Below are 15,294 nucleotides of genomic sequence, written 5' to 3'. Positions count from 1 at the left end.
CTTCTCCAACTCCATTTGCTCTGGATTTTCAGCTTACCTGGGGAAGGATGCTGGCTTCGATTCAGAGATCTTTAAAAGTAAGGAGGCTGGGGGAGGGATGGGCCTTCAGGGAGGAGGGTGTCTGGGGCTCCTCATCAGGGCCCCCAACAGTCCCCTTTAGAATATAGCCATCCGCTGCCCACAAAGGGATGTCCACGTGTGGTTTGCCTATAAACTGTTAATACCTGTAGACTGGTTTCTGGGGTCCCTAGGCACCCCGGAGCTGCCTCCAGCTGCTGCACTCTCAGTGGCCAAAACTGAACAAGAAAGGCAAATCCAAAAAGACAAACCAGTATTTGCCATTTCAGCTCATCTGGTCCCCCCTAGAGAAATCCCTTCCCCACCCCTGGCCCCCAGGATCAGGCCCCCTCTTCTCCTTGTTAATACCACCTGCAAAGCTGTGAATCCTGACCCGAGGAGTGGGGACACCCCAGAAGGGTCCCCACTTGCATCTAAGCCCCAGGCTAGGCTGGCAGCCTCAGAAGACTTCTGCCCTAAATTTCTGATCCCACCCAGGACTGATGTTTGGCCCCAACGTGGAATTCACATCGGTGCTGAAACCGGTCTTCGCCCGTGAGAAGGAATCCTTCTCCCTGTCCTGCCTATTTTCTGAAGATGTATTAGACGCCGAGCAGAACATCCAGTGGTTCCGAGATGGTGAGGACCCCTAGTCCTGGCCCCTAACCTGCAGAGGCAGAGGTGGAAGCCAGAGAGGGACTAGAGCCCTGGCTCCATCCCCACCCCTGGGACCCCCGGTGGAGAGAGGAACTCAGCTATGCCCGCCCCCTAACTGGTACAAGCTGGGCGATGGGTGCCGATGAGGTAGACGGAAGCAGAGCACAGCCAGGTGGGTTCAGATCAAGTCACCCTGCAAAGTGTCACCGAGCACCCGTGGTACCAGGCCCTGTGCTGGGTGCCGGGGCAGGGTTAGGAACAGACATGCATGAGCTCAAGGGGCTCTCCATCCGGGAGGAAGCAGGAAGCCAAAACACAATTGCACACGACCCGTTGAGAGCCTGTGGCTGGCCAGGCACCAGCCCAGCCCTTTACATCTATGCGCTCGACGTCAGCACCCTAGGGGTAGGTGATGACATTTGAAGCAACAAGAACAGAGACCAAGGCCAGGAGCAGGTCATCCTGAGGAGGGTCAGGGCAGGTTGTGACAATTGCCTCGGGCTTTTCAGAGTCAGGGTTGTAGCTGCAGGTACATAACTGCTACTCGTGAGCTCGAAGATGCGGGGGTGGGGGGTCATGGGCCAGGGCTGGGGAAGGCCGGTCAGCCAGGGAGGGGAGGAAGAGCTGGACCTCCTGCCCCATTCGTGACCAGGCCTGCAGCCAAGGGCCAGGAGCACAGCCCCCTGACACCCCAGAGCTTGAGCCTAGGGAAGCTGCCCCTGCTGGGGGCTGGAGTGGAGGAGTGGAAAAGCCACGAACCCTGAGAAACAGCTGCGATAACAGGCCAAGAGGTTTCCCGAACCTGCAGGTCTTCCAGAACAGAGGTGCTGACAGGAGGGAGGGGCCTTTGCGTGGCACGAAGAGCAGGATGGTGCAACAGCAGGACCGCAGGGCGAGACCCTGGAGTCCCAGAGCCCCTTCCCCTTCCCCTCACTAAGGTCCCGCCTGCCCAGTCCCCACCCGCCTCACTGACACCCCAACTCTTTCAGTCAGTCCCCTACCCCTTTCCTGAGTCCCCATCCCCCCCAACAGTCCCCCCTCCCTCCATTAAGCTCACACCCCCTGCCCACCGAGCCCCACCTCCTTTCTCGAGCCCCCAGCATCCCAAAGAGCCCCTGACCCTCACACAGGGCCCCATCTCTCTTGTTCCCACTTCTTCACAGGGCCTCCGACTCCTTACCGAGCCGCTCACCCAGCCGCTGACCACTCCCCTGAGCCCTCATTACCTCACTGAAGCCCCAGCCCCTTCCCTGGGCCCAGCCCTGCCACCCCCCCGCCCCGCCCGCCTCAAGCCTTCTGCAGAGGAGAGTTCAGAGGCCACCTTGGCAGAGTCCTGGAGGTCACCACACCCTCCCCAACTGCCCAGCAGAGCCTCAGGCTCTAGCCAGGCCAAGCTCACCTCTGCCTAGACCCCCAGAGCATCTGTGGGTTCCCAGGTGAGGCCCAGATTCCCCACGAGCTCACCCTGGACCCCTCCCTCTGCAGGGAGGCTGCTGAAGTCCTCCAGCCGCCGGCAGATCCTCTACGCAGACCGCCAGGCGTCCCTGAAGGTGTCCTGCGCCTACAAGGAGGACGAGGGTCTCTACGCGGTCCAGGTGCCCTCGCCCTTTGGGCTCCGGGAGCAGAGTGCCTATGTGTTTGTGAGAGGTGAGGGGGCGGTGAGGGGCCGGGGCTCTGCCTTGACTGATGTGCTGTGGGACATTTGGGCGAGTCCCTGCTCCTCGAGGCCTCGTTTTCCATGCTATATATCAGGGGTGCTGGGGTAGAGTCTCTCTAAGAATCCCTGTGCATCCCATGACCCTCCAAAGGGACACAGCCTGAGAGTCTCAGACGCGGAGACAGCTGGAGAGGGAGGGCTGATCGTGGGCTGGGATCATTCTAGTCCTGGTTGATTTCTGTCTCCTGGCTTTGCCACTTCACTAGCTGGGTGATTTTGGGTAATTCACTTCTCCTCTATGAGACTCAGTTTTCCCACCTGCAAGATGCAGGGTTGCGCCGGAACTCAGAGATTAATTATGCCAGTTGTTCAGGTGTGTGGCGTAGAATGGGCCCCTAATAAACGGTACTCCTACCCCCTACCCCCTACCCCCAGATGCTGTTGTTTGAAAGGAAGAGGCTATTATTCAGGTCCTGCTCCTTGAGATCAAACTGAGCCCCTGGGGGGTGGTGAATGAGAAGAGGATGAGGGGTGAGAATGGGAGGGGGTCTGTTGCCAAGTGGACATTGACTGGAAGAGCCTCCCCCCACTCTCTTCCCACCCCCGCCCACCCCGGGCTTCAGATGCTGAAGCCGAGAAGCCCGGGGCTCCAGGGTCCCCCCTGAATGTTCGATGCCTGAACGTGAACAGGGACTGCCTCATCCTGACGTGGACCCCGCCCAGCGACACCCGTGGCCACCCCATCACCAGCTACTCCATTGAGCTGTGAGTCGGTCTCTTCTTCAGTGGCAGAGCCCATGGGGGTAGATGGCTCTGTGAGGATAAGCGTGGGGGCCGCAGGAAAGAGGGACCCCCATGCCTGTCCTTGGAACAGGGCAGGAGGTAAATGTGTTAGTTAGGGGCAATAGAAGGGTGTCCGCCCCTGGAGTCAGCCGCTGCCCTCTAGACCCTTTACAGCAGGAGCTGCCACTGGGAGGGGCAAACATCAGTGCTTGAAACCTGAGCACATGTGGATGCTGTCCTCCCTGAGTGACGGAGACAGAGTAGCACTGACGCGGGAGGGAGGGGGCACACCAGGAAAGGGAAGGCCTAGAACATCCCACCTCCTCCACCTGCCGCCGGCTCCGAGGCCCTAGCTGGAGGTAACCCAATCCAGCCACTCGAATCCTTACAGCAATCCCTATCTAAGGGGGAGGGAGACTCTCTAGTGCCCCATTCTACAGATGAGGAAACTGAGGTACACGGCCCCATCCAGCCAGTACTGAGGACAGTGGCACCCAGGGGGGCGCAGAGACCCCAGACTCCGAGGGTCACTCTGGAAGGCACTCCGACAGGGAGCGGACAGCCCTCTGGGGAAAGGCTAACTCACCCACTCACAAGCCACGTGACCTTGGGCAAGTCATCTCACTCTCTAAACGCGGATCCCGTTGGTAGAGTGAAGGTAATCACACCTAACCGTGAGGACCGTCAGGATGAAACGAGATAACAGGTATGGAGGGACACAGCACAGCTCCAGGCACACAGGAAAGCTCCATGAAAGGCACTAGCTCTTTTGATTAGCATCGTGCTTGGTGGAGGATGGTGAGAAGGCCTCCTGGGGCCCGAGGTTGGAGCCAGGCTTTTAAATGGAGAGATGAGCTGGGCCGGCAGCCCAGGGCGGGGGAAGGGCCCTGGAAGAGGCTCACACTGGGAAGATGTGACTCATGGGCAGGGGCTGCAGCCGGGGCCTCTCTCCCACAGGTGCCAGGGCGAGTCCGAACAATGGGTGCCCTGCCACCAGGCCCCCGGCGGGACCTGTCGGTGCCCAATCCAAGGCCTCATCGAGGGCCAGAGCTATCGGTTCCGGGTGAGAGCCATCAGCAGAGCGGGCAGCAGCATCCCCTCCAAGGCTTCAGAACCGGTTGCCATGGGCGACCCTGAGGAAGCCCAGAAGAAGACAGGTGGGCACAGAGGCCCTGCAGGGACATTCCAGAGCATCAGTCAGGGCATACTCAGGACTGCCTCACGCAGGAGACAGGCGCACAGCCCCCATGCCAAGCCCTGATCCAGGAGGGGAGACACAGCCCAGCCCTCAGGAACCCCTAACCTGATGGAGGAGTCACAGTGCTGTCCTTAGCAACCCCTAGCTGGAGGGGAAGGTACAGCTCGTCTGATGGAAGAGACACAAACCTGTCCACACAAGATGCTAATCTGGGGTAAAACCACAGCACCCTCTTCAGATGCCCTTAATCTGAAGGAGGAAAACCGTCCTGCCTCAGAAGCCCCCAGCCTGGACGGCGGGGGGGCACAGCCCTCTCAGCTCTGAGGAGTCAGCCTGATTTGGGTTTGCTGTGTCCTAGGGATCTGACCCCATCACTTCTCTCTGTCCCTCTTTGTCCCGAGAGAACAGAGTATCTTAGGGGTCCAAGAGCAGCAGTGCTGCACTTTGGACCCCTGAGATCGTGGGGCCCAGATGGACCTGCTTGAGGACACACAGTGAGCGGCCGGAAGGCCAGGGCCGGGAGGGGGGGGGGAGGGAATCAGCACCCAGAGTGGGGCAGGCCCTTCCCTGTCGCCTGCTGAGCCCGCCCACCACACACACCCTGCACCTCTTAGTTCTCCCCTAACATGTTCCCTTCTCCCCACTAGAGATCCCCTTTGATACAGGAAAAACGATCATGGTCAGCACAGATGATTCTGAAGGTACGTGTGAACCTCCTGACACTTTACCTCAAGACTCCAGCCCCCTTTGCAGTTCTGGAAACTCTGGGCCACAAACTGAACCCAGAGGCAGAAGCTGTCATGTGCAGGGTGCGGGGAGGCGAGCGCGGGTAGGATCCAGGCTGAGGGGCCAGGCTCTCTGGTGGGCGACTGTGCCCCTCGCGGAGGAAGTAGACGTCGGGGAAAGTCCCGGCAGGACGTGGGGAGACCTGGGTTCTGGCCCTGGCTCTGCCCGGCCTTGCTGGGTGACTGGAGCAAGTTCCTGCCCCTCTCTGGACCCCAGCTCCCTCCTCAATGAAGTGAGGGGCTGAGATCTGGGGTCTCCGATGGCCCACACATCTCCCCGCCGGATGGCTCTGATTCCAGACTTCGTGACCATCCCCTCGCCCCCGACCAATGTCCACGCCAGCGAGATCCGCGAGGCCTACGTGGTTCTGGGCTGGGAGAAGCCAAGACCCCCGGGCAAAGCCCCACTGACGTACTTCCTGGAGAAGGTACGGAGACCCCAAGGGCCCCAGCCCCAGGCCGGCCTGAGAAACAGAAGCGCTGTGTTACCAGGACGTGGTGGTGGTGGGGGGGGTGTTCAGGGAGGCGCTGGGAGACCCTGGCAGTGTCCCCTGGGGAGGCCTGAAGAGAAGAGAATTTCCTGCCTGGAAGGCTTGAGCATAGCCCTGCACAGAGGCAGGGGGGTGGATTAAATGACCTTTCAAGGTTACCTCCAGCCCTGAGAGGCCAGTTACTGATGGCAGTTCCGGAAGCTATTCACAGAAATACACAAAATTAAGAGACGCAGACAATAACAACAGTAGGTCCACCATGTCCTGCGTACACCCACACCCCAAGTCTGTCTGGCACCTGGTCACACATTGGGTCGAACACCTAACCTTGGCCAGGGCCAGGGTGGGAGGGAAGCCAGGATGGTGCCCACCTGCCAGGGTCATTGACGGACAGCACATACAGGGCATGGGGGGTGGAGGTGGGTAGCACCGGGAGGCGGTTCTCCCTGGGGGCAGAGTAGGGGCCGGAGACTGGGGAGGGGGGCAGCTCATGTGAAATGGATTTCACAGTGGAGGGGAGGCATCGTGGCAGAGTAAAAAACAGCCTGGTGTTAAGATCCATTCCATTCCTGACTTCTGCTGTGTGAGCTACTTTGCTAAGTTCTCTGAGCTTCAGTTCCCTCCAGCATAGAATGGAGACCCTACCTTGTGAGGATGAAATAAAAGCAGTACATAGCCAGGGCCCGCAGCCCTGGGACTGTAAACCCTTCCCAAGGAGATGCTCTTGCCTCTGAACGCCTCAAAGGAAGACACCAGGTTTACCTTCTCATGCCTCGCTGGGTCCAGCACGGTGCCTGGCACATGGCAGGTGGACAGTACAGTTTAGTGAATCAAGGAATAAAAATGTTCTGGGGAAGAGTCTGTGGCTCTCGTTGTCCAGATGGGCCTCTCTGCACATTCACAGGTGATCCTATTTCTCTGACATGGGAAAGCTATGGATAATGGAGGATTTGTTTTGTGAGACTATGGAGTATAATGGTTAAGACCTTGGAGTCAGACTGCCTGGGTTCTAATCTTGTCTCTGCTACTTACTAGCTGTGTGACCTTGGGCAAGAAATTTAACCTCTCTGTGCCTCAGCTTCTTCTTCCATAAAATAGACATAATAATTGTACATCTTATAGGGTTGATGTGAGAATCAAATTAACTAAAGCACGTCAAGACTTAGAACAGAACTTGGCACACAGTGGGTGCTCAGCCATGTTCCTTGGTTTTTGTAGCGATTTCTTAGCCTACCTGGGTTCTAGGCTACTGACAGCCAGGTGGGCTTTGGGAGGGAAAAGCACAGAGAGGGCAGGGTCAGTGGGTCCCCCCAGGGCTTCTAGGTTTTAACTCTCACACCCAGACTCAGCAGGTGGCCTCTGGGTGCCTTATTAACCTGCATCACCCTCAGCTCTTCACCCTCTATCTACCCAGAGACACAGGATTTATAGCTGCCTTTGGGGCCCCTGATGCTGTGTAGAATGATCAGGTTTGGGGGTACACACACCGGAGCTTAAATACCAAATATGCCAGCTATTAGATGTGTAAATTTTGGCCAAGTTACCAAAACTTCCTGAATCTGAATTTCCTCGTTGGTGGGGAAATTAACCCTTACTTTGCAGAGTTATTGTGAGAATTCATCCATTTACTCATGTATTTATCCCACAAACATAGACTGAGCACCTCTCATGCGTCAGTACTGTTCTCAGTGGTGGATAAAACAGACAAACTCCTGCCTCCAGAGCGGAGATTGGAGTAGGGGGTGGGGGATGGATGACAAAGAAGATGAATCCGAAAAGTATTTGGCACATTTGCTAATGTAGGAGCTTAGGAGAAAGACAGACAGCATGGAGGGGATTCGGAGTGTTGAGGGAGGGGCTGCTGACCTTTCATATGGGGGGCGGTGCTGGGGAGGCCATCCTGAGAAGGTGAGTTTTGAAGAAAGACCCAAAGGAAATGAGGGGCAAACCAGAGATTTCTGGGGGAAGAACATTCCAAGAAAAGGGACCAGCAAGTGCAAAGGCCCAGAGGCAGGGACTGGGCCCGGCACCATCAAGGAACAGCAGGGGGACACAGAGCCTGGCGAGTGGGCAAAGGTGGGCACGGAATGTGGCCAGACAGGTGGCAGGAGTCAAGCCATGGAGAATTTCGCTCTGAGGGAGATGCGGGGCTTGGGAGGGTTCTGGGCAGACACGGATGTGATCTGACTTGTGTTGTAAAAGGATGCCTCTGCCTGTCCTTTGGAGAAAAGACTGAAGGGAGTTCAAGGTAGAAACAGGCAGACCAGTTAGGAGGCTACTGAGATAACTCAGGTGAGAGACGATGGTGGCTTGGATCAAGGTTGTGGAGGGGAGCATGAGGGTGATAAGCCATGGTTGGACTCTGGATACATTTTGAAGGTAGAGCCAACTGGGTTTGTTGACAGAGCATCTTCGGGGGATGAGAAATGAGAGAAAGAGTCCAGGATGGCTCCCAGGGTTCTGGCCTGAGCAGCTGAAAGGATGGGTGCCACTAACTCGATGTGGGCTGCATTGGCAGGGGGGCAAGTTCCAGGGTCAGTTCTGTTGAATGTGAGATGCTCGATGGGCATCCAGGTAGAGACGTCACGGAGGCAGGTGGATCCAGAGTTCAGGTGTTGAGGGGCAGCCTGGGCCGAGGATAGAAGTTAGTGAGAGCACGTGTGGAAGGCAACCACTTCACTAAAGGCAAGTTTCTCTCCTTTGTCACAGTCGGTCATAGGTAGTGGCGCCTGGGAGGCCATCAACTCAGAAACGCCTGTGAAATCCCCGAGATTCGCCCTTTTGGATCTGGAGAAAGGGAAGTCGTATGTCTTCAGAGTGCGAGCGGTAAACCAGTACGGCATGAGCGATCCCTCGGAGCCCAGCGAGCCCATCACCTTGAGGGGGAAGCCAGGTACCTGTGTGATGTAGGAGATGGGGCCAGGCCAGCCCAGGCTGTCAGCCTCCAGGGCTCGGGACCCCGCGGCTGCCAGGACAGAGCCGTGCCCATTTCTCTGTCCTTGACCACTTCTACCTATCACGAAGCTGAAAAGCAACATGATCACAGGCCTGTAAAGTTTTAGACCATCAAGAATTATTGATACATTTCTCTGGGCAGGAGGTTCTTGAAAGTATAGACATTTTTTCTAGATCAACAATTCACAGGTTGCAGGATCCAGCCAGGTCCAGCACAGGATCTGAGTGTGACCAAGTGGTCCCTCAGTTCTAAACGTCTCCAACCAGGGCCTGACCCCACCTTGTGCAGCCAGGAGTGAGCCCCTGGGCAGGCCTCCGGCCCTCTCCCTGGTCCCACCCCAAGCTCCGCCTCACCAGGTAGGACCCCTCTCATCTGCAGCACAGCGTGGGCCTGGGCAGGTCATTTCTGAGCTGCGAACCTTGGTGTCCTCACCTGCCAAACCCATTGTTCTGAAGGCCTGGTAATCACCCCCACCTGTGGCTCCTTGCCGAGTCTCCCAGCAGCAGCTCCATCCTGGTCCTGACTTCCCGGGGTTCCCTCTCTCCTCTCAGGCCTCTGGATTCTGATAAGATCAGAATGTTCCCTGCAGCTGCCATCACCAACTAGTCCTTTAAGGAACCCAGCTGTAGCACTGCCCATCTGAGAAGAGCCTGATATGCTGCAAGGCCTGTTTGGGGAAGATTTCAAAGTCCTAGATTTGTACTGTTTCAATAATGTAGAAAAAAGAAATATATATATATATATATATATATATATATATATATATATTCATAGTAAGTATAAATAGGTTGGTGGGCAAATGGAGTTTTTCTTTTTTTTTTTTTTTTGCGGTATGCGGGCCTCTCACTGTTGTGGCCTCCCCCGTTGCGGAGCACAGGCTCCGGACGCGCAGGCTCCGGACGCGCAGGCTCAGCGGCCATGGCTCACGGGCCCAGCCGCTCCGCGGCATATGGGATCCTCCCAGACCGGGGCACGAACCCGTATCCCCTGCATCGGCAGGCGGACTCTCAACCACTTGCGCCACCAGGGAGGCCCGGAGTTTTTCTTTAATTCTGGTCTGGTTAACATTTAGTCTTGACTCAGGGGCCTGGCCAATGACTGGTTTGTGATTGGATGTGGGCAGTCTCTGGACCACAGGGCAGCCTTAGGGCAAGGTTCTGGTACAGTTCGGAGAAGTAAAGGAGGGGAAAAGAAGAGAGAGGAGGGGAGGAGAGGAAAAAAGAAAAGGCATTTACTTGTATGATGAAAGCGAAGTTATTGTACAAAAATGGGAAAATACAAAAGAAGCGAGAGAGAGAGAAAGAGGAAGGGAAGGAGGGAGGGAGGGAAGAGAATTCCCTCCACCCCAGGATCCCGCTGACCAACGGTAACCAGTGTGAACATCTAGGTTCTTGGGCCTCTGGCCTTTGACGCATGCACGCTAGTGCATCTTTCTGAAAGTCCAATCAAACCACGTGTAGAGCTTTGCATTCTGCCTTTTACAATTAACATTATACCACAAACATATCCTCAGGTCTTGAAATCATGATTTCAGTGTGTGAGTACTACTCCATACATGGATGCCCTCAGCTCAAGTTCTTGCCTACGGGTAGAATCAGGTCTCTTGGACACATGGGGCCCCTGAGTGCCCTCCTCCTACCCTCTCCCGCCACCCAGGCTTCATCCACTCTCACACTGTCTTCAACCGGAGAGGCTGAAGTTGCTGACAGGACCTTCCTGAGCCCAGGACCCCAAGTCTGTTTCTCAATACTTCCCCTGGGCCAAATGCAGAGCCTGGCTCAGAGTAGGCACTCAGTAGTTACTGGACTTATGTTGGATTGATGCTGAGTTCAGCCTTTGCCTGTTGACTTTGAGGCACCACCAGAACACAAGGAGAAGTGTCCAGGGAAAAATGGAAGATGAGGCTCTAGAGTTCAGGAGAGAGAGCAGGCCTGGAGGTGAAGCCTGGGGAGCCACCTGCAGAGAGGTGAGGGTTGAAGACATGGGAATGGGTGGACACTTGAGATGAGACAAGAGGGGAAAAATGGAGCAAGTCAAGGAACAGACACTTGGAGGAGTCCCACATTTGGGGACAAAAGAAAGAGGGGGAGCCACAAAAGGATGTGTAAGGAGTTTGAGAAGGAAAAAGAGAACTAGGAAGGTCCTGTATCTGACATCCATCCATCATCCATCCTTTCATCCGTCTATCCATCTATTCATCCACCTATCCACCAATTAGTCTATTGATCCATTCATCCATCCATCCATCTGTCCATCCATCCATTCTTCCATCCATCCATCCATCCAAATCTGTCCATTTAACACATCATGGCAGACCCTACCTCAAGGAGCATAGACTCAGGGAGCCATGAAAGTTAAAGTTTCAAGGGAAATAAAATGAAGTTTCCTAGAGGTCAAAGATAAGGCTGAGGAAAATTGTCAGATCTGGTGACTTCTAAGAGAGAGAGAGCGACAGTAAAGATTAATGAATGGGGATTTTAGTGAGGAAGCAGAGGTGTTTGGAGGTAAGATGACAGAAGGCTTTCAGAATACAAGAGTCTGGAGGACACCTCTGGGACTAGGAAAGAGCTGCCCAAAGCCCCAGGGCATGTCTGCAACGCACGTGCCCCCCTTGACTGCCGTGTGCGCACCTCCCCGCCTCCCCCACACGCCTCCCCCTCCCCAGCCGTGTAACTCAGCATCTTCACTCAGTCCACACTTCTGATTTTTAGCCACTCTCCCTCCTCCAACTCAAGTTCAAGCTTTCCGAGACACACAGACCTCTGTCTCCCTGACCTGGGATCCTGTGAAAGACAGCCCAGAGCTCCTGGGTTATTACATCTACTCCCGGGAGGCAGGATCATCCGAGTGGAAAACAGTTAACAACAAACCCATCCAGGGCAACAGGTGAGTTTGCCCCCACCCCCTTCCTGCACTAGGGCAGGGCCGTACTAATAATGAAGCCTGCCATTCACGGTACAGTTGGGCGTTGGGCACTGTTCTAAGTTCTTTTCATATATTAGGTCATTTAGTTCTGGCTGCAATCCTATGAACTTAGGACTATTATTCCTTTTTTATTTTTATTATTATTATTTTTTGCGGTATGCGGGCCTCTCATTGTTGTGGCCTCTCCCGTTGAGGAGCACAGGCTCCGGACGTGCAGGCTCAGCAGCCATGGCTCGCGGGTCTAGCCGCTCCGCGGCATGTGGGATCTTCCCGGACCGAGGCACGAACCTGTGTCCCCTGCATCAGCAGGTGGACTCTCAACCACTGCGCCACCAGGGAAGCCCCGTATTAGTTCTATTATCATTGTACAGATGAAGAAACCGAGGCACAAAGCAGTTAAGGAGTTTGCCAAAGCTTAGCTAGTAAGTGGAGTTTGCCGAAGCTCACTTAGCTAGTAAGTGGACTTGACCCAGACAGCCTCTTTTTCGGCAAGCACTCACTAGGAGCATGCTGTTTGCAGGTAGTGGTGACTGGCTAGGTCTTGTCTTTCCAGGAGCTTAGAGACAGAGAGGCAGAGAGTGCAGCCAGGGCAGCTGGGGTGCAGGCTCCACACCCGCTCCTCCCTCGCCGGGCACCCCTGCACAGAGACTCGCCCTCTCTGAACCCGGCTCAGACTCTTGTACTTTTGCCTATCTCACTTGCACTCCCCTCTGAGTCTCCCTCCTCACTCGGTGGCCCTGGTCCTTGCAGGCAGAAGCCTCGAGGCTTCTGGACTCATGACTTCTCTCCGTTTTGAGGCTCTGTCGGGGCAGGGGCTCAGGTAGGGACACCCACCCCCCTTCCCTTTCCATCAGACAACCGGCTGGGCCCTGAGCACACCTGTGGGCTCCCCTCACCCTGGGCTGTGAGCCCCAAGATGGTCTCACCCAGAAAAGGGGATAGGACCTGGTGCCCCTCTGGCACACGGTGCCTCACGGTCACTCATGCTTTGTCACTGCTAAAGTTCTCCAGTTGGAGAATAATCAGGTTTTGGACAAATGAGCTCAGAGTCCAGGTTACCCCTAGGATGACATCTCTCCCCTGACTTGCATTCAGATGTGCGTCCCTGAAGGGGAGGACAGGGGCTGAGGGAGAGTCATGTGATGAAAGTGGCATGTCGGAAGAACGTGTCACACGTGGGGCGTGGCGTGGTCCTCTGGTACATCCAGAGACCTCGTCACATGTGTGCATGTCATCGGTTACATGTGTCAGGGCTGGGAAGAGGCTAAACACTGCTGCCCAAGAGTGCTGCCTGGGGTGATGGTGTGAAGGGAGCTCAGCTGGGACGTAGGGTCTGGTCCACCACCGTTCCATGAGCTCCTTAGAACCTGGCTCACAGGAGATGCTCAAAAAAGACCTGAATGAATGAATACTGAACAGGCAGGCGCTGCGCTGGGATTCGGGAGACCCGGGCTCGGTCCAGGTCGTGTTCCTAACTGGCTCTGTGCTCTTGGCTCACTCCACTCCTTCTGGGGGAGCCCTTCCCTACCTGTAAAATGAAGAGACTGGATGGTTTGATCCATAAAGGCCCCTCTGACATTCCAACATTCAACTCCTCGGGGTCAACTGGCCAAGGGAAGCTCCCTGTAGAACAAGATTTGCTACAGGAAAATGTTGATAAGTGAAAAGGGAAAAAAAATGTTCACAGTTTGGGTCGTATCAAGAAGAGACAGGATGGGAGGACATTTTTCTCTAAGCCAGAGTGTCCTTGTATGTCTCTGGCTGATAATTCAGAGATCTTTAAAAGCACTCTGTGCTTTAGTCACAGCATCCGTACAGATAAGAAGAGCCATTTCTTGTGTTTCCAGGACGAGGCCCAAAGTCCTAGAGATGTACCAGGTTGCTCAGTTTAGGGGTTGGCTACCTGGGCCTTCAACTGGTAACTTTCCCAGTGTATTCGCATCTTAATGATGGGCTCTGGAAGCTACATCCTTTAAAACCTTAAGGACCTCATCCTCCAGGGGGCAGGCATCACTCTGGGGGCAGGGGCAAGGTCTTTAGACAAGAACTGAGGCCTCAAATCCTACCACGCTGGTGGCCACTTATCCCCACAAAGTTGTTCTAGAAAGTTCAGGAATGTCTCCGTGCTGCTGGTTTGGCCTTTCCTGAAGGCTGTACATTTCTCTCCCAGGTTTACAGTTCCCGGGCTGAGGACAGGGAAGGAGTATGAGTTTTGTATCAGGTCAGTCAGCGAGGCTGGAGTTGGGGAGAGCTCAGCCGTCACTGAACCCATCAAGGTCAAGCAGGCTCTGGGTAAGTCCAAGGGGCAGGTGCAGCCTGCACACCTCTGGGGACAGACCTGGGCTGAGCAGAGAGCAGGGGGCTCATTGACCACCTCTTGGAGGGTCCAACTCCAGAGGCCATGGGGCAGAAGCCTTCTCAGGGGATCTGGTGCTGACCCCGACCACCCCTTCCTTTGGGGAGGAAGTAGCAATGGCCTGAGGCCATGGGGTGAAGTCTGGCCAGCTCGGAGGCCCAGGTGCCCTGCATGTAGTTGAGTCAGCATTACCAATGGACGCTACTGGCTAAGTCCGTGCCCCAGAGCAGTGTGAGCACCCACTGGGGGAGGCTCGCCACCTCCCTCGGGCCCCACTGCTCAGTCCGGCTGCCCCTCGGGAGCAGTGGCCCTCACCCCCTTGCCTCCCCGTAGGTACACCATCTGCTCCATATGACTTCGCCCTCCTGAACTGTGGGGAAACTTTTATGGTCATTGGGTGGAAACCCCCTAAGCGGCGTGGAGGGGGCAAGATCCTGGGCTACTTCCTGGACCAACACGACTCAGAGCAACTGGACTGGCACTCGGTCAACCAGCAGCCCATCCCCACCCAGATGTGCAAGGTGAGGCTGGAATGCGGCCACTGGCCGGGTGTCCTGATTTGTGTGGGTGGAGAGTGGGGGTCAGGGTTGGAGGTCCTGAGGCTGAGAGAGGCCTCAGGTTTGGTGCCTCGATAATCCAGCTGATTGCCAAGTGCAGACCAATCTTCTGTGAAGCTCCTATAGACCTCCTGCTGTGAACCTCGTCCCCTGTCTCCCCAGCCTCAGCCTCCACAGTCTGTGTTTCTCCTCTTCAAGGTCAGTGACCTTCATGAAGGCCACTTCTATGAGTTCCGTGCCCGGGCAGTAAACTGGGCTGGTGTTGGAGAGCTGTCAGCACCCAGCAGCCTGTTTGAGTGCAAAAAGTGGACGATGCCTCAGCCAGGTGAGCAGATGGGAGGTGCCAAAGCCCAGCACCTGTCCTCCCCTCCCCTCCCCCAAACTAACAAACAAGATGACCGCTACCGCCGGGCTCGCTGTGCATTCAAGCTTGCTCTGGTGGTCCCAAACCCCAGACCCCTGCCCCCTGTAACCTCTGACACAGTCTTAACTCTGCCAAGTCAAGAGCCCTGACCTTGGCCATTGACTGGCCCTGTACCCCCATCCAAATTATCCTCTAGCTCAACACCCCATCTAAGCTCCGATTCTCAACACAGACCAATGTCAAACCCCAAAGGCACACTGCTAGGTGACCAACTCGTCCCAGTTTGCCCAGGACTTTCCCAGCATTACCACTTGTATTACCACACAAGTCCTGTGTCCCAATCCTGGACAAACAGGGCGGGTTGGTCACCCTCTGCACCACTCCCGCAGTGCCATCAGCCTTCTCACAAACTAGCCCTTCATCTCCCCCTTAGGAAGGAAGGATGACAACCTTCCATCCTTCTGTTCAGCTCAGTTCTGTTTTCAGCACAAAACCTTTACCTGAATGG

At 55.6% G+C, this 15,294-nt stretch overlaps 1 protein-coding gene across 1 annotated transcript in view; it reads left to right on the top strand.

Annotated features, from left to right (window-relative positions):
• MYOM3 (myomesin 3) overlaps window positions 1-15,294 on the top strand; it is a 45,408-nt gene that overhangs the window by 9,391 nt on the left and 20,723 nt on the right. Inside the window, exons 7-18 of the mRNA XM_060080843.1 lie at window positions 33-77; window positions 556-696; window positions 2,200-2,361; window positions 2,995-3,136; window positions 4,112-4,311; window positions 5,000-5,053; window positions 5,438-5,565; window positions 8,338-8,521; window positions 11,296-11,470; window positions 13,680-13,801; window positions 14,199-14,386; window positions 14,621-14,747. Of these exons, the coding sequence (XP_059936826.1) occupies window positions 33-77; window positions 556-696; window positions 2,200-2,361; window positions 2,995-3,136; window positions 4,112-4,311; window positions 5,000-5,053; window positions 5,438-5,565; window positions 8,338-8,521; window positions 11,296-11,470; window positions 13,680-13,801; window positions 14,199-14,386; window positions 14,621-14,747 (1,668 nt within the window). The remainder of the gene's footprint in view (window positions 1-32; window positions 78-555; window positions 697-2,199; window positions 2,362-2,994; window positions 3,137-4,111; window positions 4,312-4,999; window positions 5,054-5,437; window positions 5,566-8,337; window positions 8,522-11,295; window positions 11,471-13,679; window positions 13,802-14,198; window positions 14,387-14,620; window positions 14,748-15,294) is intronic.

Source organism: Mesoplodon densirostris, chromosome 2 (genome assembly GCF_025265405.1).
Source record: "Mesoplodon densirostris isolate mMesDen1 chromosome 2, mMesDen1 primary haplotype, whole genome shotgun sequence".
In the NCBI taxonomy this organism is placed as follows: domain Eukaryota; kingdom Metazoa; phylum Chordata; class Mammalia; order Artiodactyla; family Ziphiidae; genus Mesoplodon; species Mesoplodon densirostris.
Note: the sequence above shows the minus strand (reverse complement) of the source record. Positions and strands in the feature narration are given on the sequence as shown.